At 36.7% G+C, this 2,387-nt stretch overlaps 1 protein-coding gene across 1 annotated transcript; it reads right to left on the reverse strand.

Annotated features, from left to right (window-relative positions):
* Positions 1-611: 611 nt before the first annotated feature.
* On the reverse strand, positions 612-1,535 carry LOC140065986 (olfactory receptor 11L1-like). The gene has a single exon (XM_072113549.1). The coding sequence runs from the start codon at positions 1,533-1,535 to the stop codon at positions 612-614; it is 924 nt and encodes a 307-aa protein (XP_071969650.1).
* Between the last annotated feature and the right edge of the window lie 852 nt (positions 1,536-2,387).

Raw genomic sequence — 2,387 nt, forward strand, 5'->3', positions numbered from 1 at the left:
GTGTGTTATGTCGGATGCCGGGGCCCCCTGACACTGTGGGCCCCATAGTGGTTGCTATGGCTGTTACCGCTGTAGTCACGCCCCTGCACACACCATACGCATGCTGACCTAAGAAAATGTATTTTACATGTGATGAAGTATTTGGCCCAATGCATTTCAAAACACAATGCAAACGCTTCATGTGAATGCAGCTCCTCTCTTCTACTTATGGGCTGGGGGTTATGGGCAGAGACATTAACTTGACGGCACCAGTAGAGGGCATAAGCAGCGAGAGTGCTTAGGCAGCATCAACACTAAATAAAGCAATGACCATTAAGTATCCGATTTTTATGAAATTTTCTTATGTTGACTTTATAAGACTATTTTTATAGCTATGCTGTACATTTTTGTTTCATTTTCAGGCTTGGGATTGTGGCTGAGCATGCTGTTGTGAAGTTGACATTTATTAAATGTGTATCACATATTCTAAAAAATAATTTATAGGTTGTCTTCTAACCTATTTCTAAATCTATTCAGAAGCATTATACTGTACATTATACATTACACCCTATAATACATTTTCTTTCCATAGCAAAAAGGAATAGGGTTATAATTTTAGCAGAATGTAACCATTATAAGCCAAGCACTTTTGTAAGTGCCCTCTTTATGTCCTGGTTCCTGAGACTATATATAATGGGGTTAAGTAGAGGAGTAAATACAGTGTGTAGTAAGGAAACAATCTTATTCAAGAGCAATGAAGCTCCTTTAGATGGGATCATATATTTAGTTATCAGTGTCCCGTAGAATATTCCCACAACAGTGAGATGAGAACTGCAGGTAGAAAAGGTTTTGTGTTTAATGGCAGAAGACGGTATCTTAACTATAGTATGGAAGATATACACATAGGTTGTAATGATAAAAACACAGGGAAGAACAAATATTGGCATGGAAAACATAAAGACTTCCAGTTCTACAAGAAAAGTGTCTGAACAGGAAATCTTCTGAAGAGGATAAAGGTCACAGTAAAAGTGGTCAATGATATTATAATGACAAAAATTAAAATGTGATACAGGTAAAACTGCTATAAGATTAAGAGTTAGACCAAATAACCATGGACATGTGGATAGACAGATCTGGTGCCTAAAGTTCATGATACTAGAGTATCTCAATGGGTTACAGATGGCCAGGTATCGATCATAGGACATCACTGACAGAAGAAAACATTCTGTAATAGTTGTACCACTAAAGAAGTAAAATTGAGTCATGCAGCCCAGATAAGTCATTATTTTATCTCCTGGAAGAAAGGCACCGAGCATGTTAGGTACAATGTTCATAGAAATCACAAGATCGGAAACAGAAAGATGACAGAGGAAGTAATACATGGGGGTCTGGAGACGGACATTGGTGGAAACCAGGATAATGATCAGAAGGTTTCCAATAACTGTAATTAGAAATATGAGCAAGAAAAGAATGAAGAATAGAATACTGAAGCTGTGGAGGTTTCCGAAACCCAATAGAATGAATTCTCTAAATCTTGTATGATTCATTGTAAACATATCGAAATAGTAGATCTTTGGACTAGGAAACAAAAAAGTCATAATAACTCTAGATACAGTGAAAACAGTTATTATAGGCACCTAAGAGGCTTTGCTCATTGTAACAGACTGTGAATCTGCACCACCGAGAGGCTTGGGCAGCACTTCTGGCTCATAAGCATAATTCTAAAAGTTGATTTTAGAATTCTGAATTTAGGAAGGAGGCCATGGATAACAAATATAAGATTCCCACAGTCACAGGGCCTGGTCTGTGAGTCAGTGCCCCTGGTTTATCATGATGGATTTTGAAGGTAAATTTTCTTTAAGTAATAACTGACAAAAGTTATGGAGACAGATCCCTATGTACTTACAAGACAGAGGTGGAACCCAATGATGACCTTCTTCAACTGTAGCCCAAGCTGCAATGTTGTAGAGATAGATGATACTGACTAATTTTATATTATTGACCGAACTATCTATAGGAAACCATCCAACCTAAAAATACAAAGAAAAACAAAGTGTAAATATATTTCTTATAACACAGGAGATAAAATAAAAAACTAGGCTTAAAAGTTTCCATGGCTCCATCTTTTCTCAGTGCCCACTGGCTACATAGTGGAATGGTCCTGATCAGTGACAGTGTTAGGCAGATAAAGTTCTAGAAAAGTTAGATTATAGATAATATGACCAGTATAGAAGACTGACAATGAAAACAGAAGCTGGGTAACTAATCTTCCTTTCCAAGAGATTTGTAATAAGTAAGTGTTACACTATTCACACTGAGTACAGGCTCTACTTAGCAATGCTCAATTAAAGTGTTACAGTATATAAATGAATAGTTCATCGCTATATAAAATAGTAAAACTATGATTG

This window comes from Engystomops pustulosus, chromosome 6 (genome assembly GCF_040894005.1).
Source record: "Engystomops pustulosus chromosome 6, aEngPut4.maternal, whole genome shotgun sequence".
NCBI classification, from domain to species: domain Eukaryota; kingdom Metazoa; phylum Chordata; class Amphibia; order Anura; family Leptodactylidae; genus Engystomops; species Engystomops pustulosus.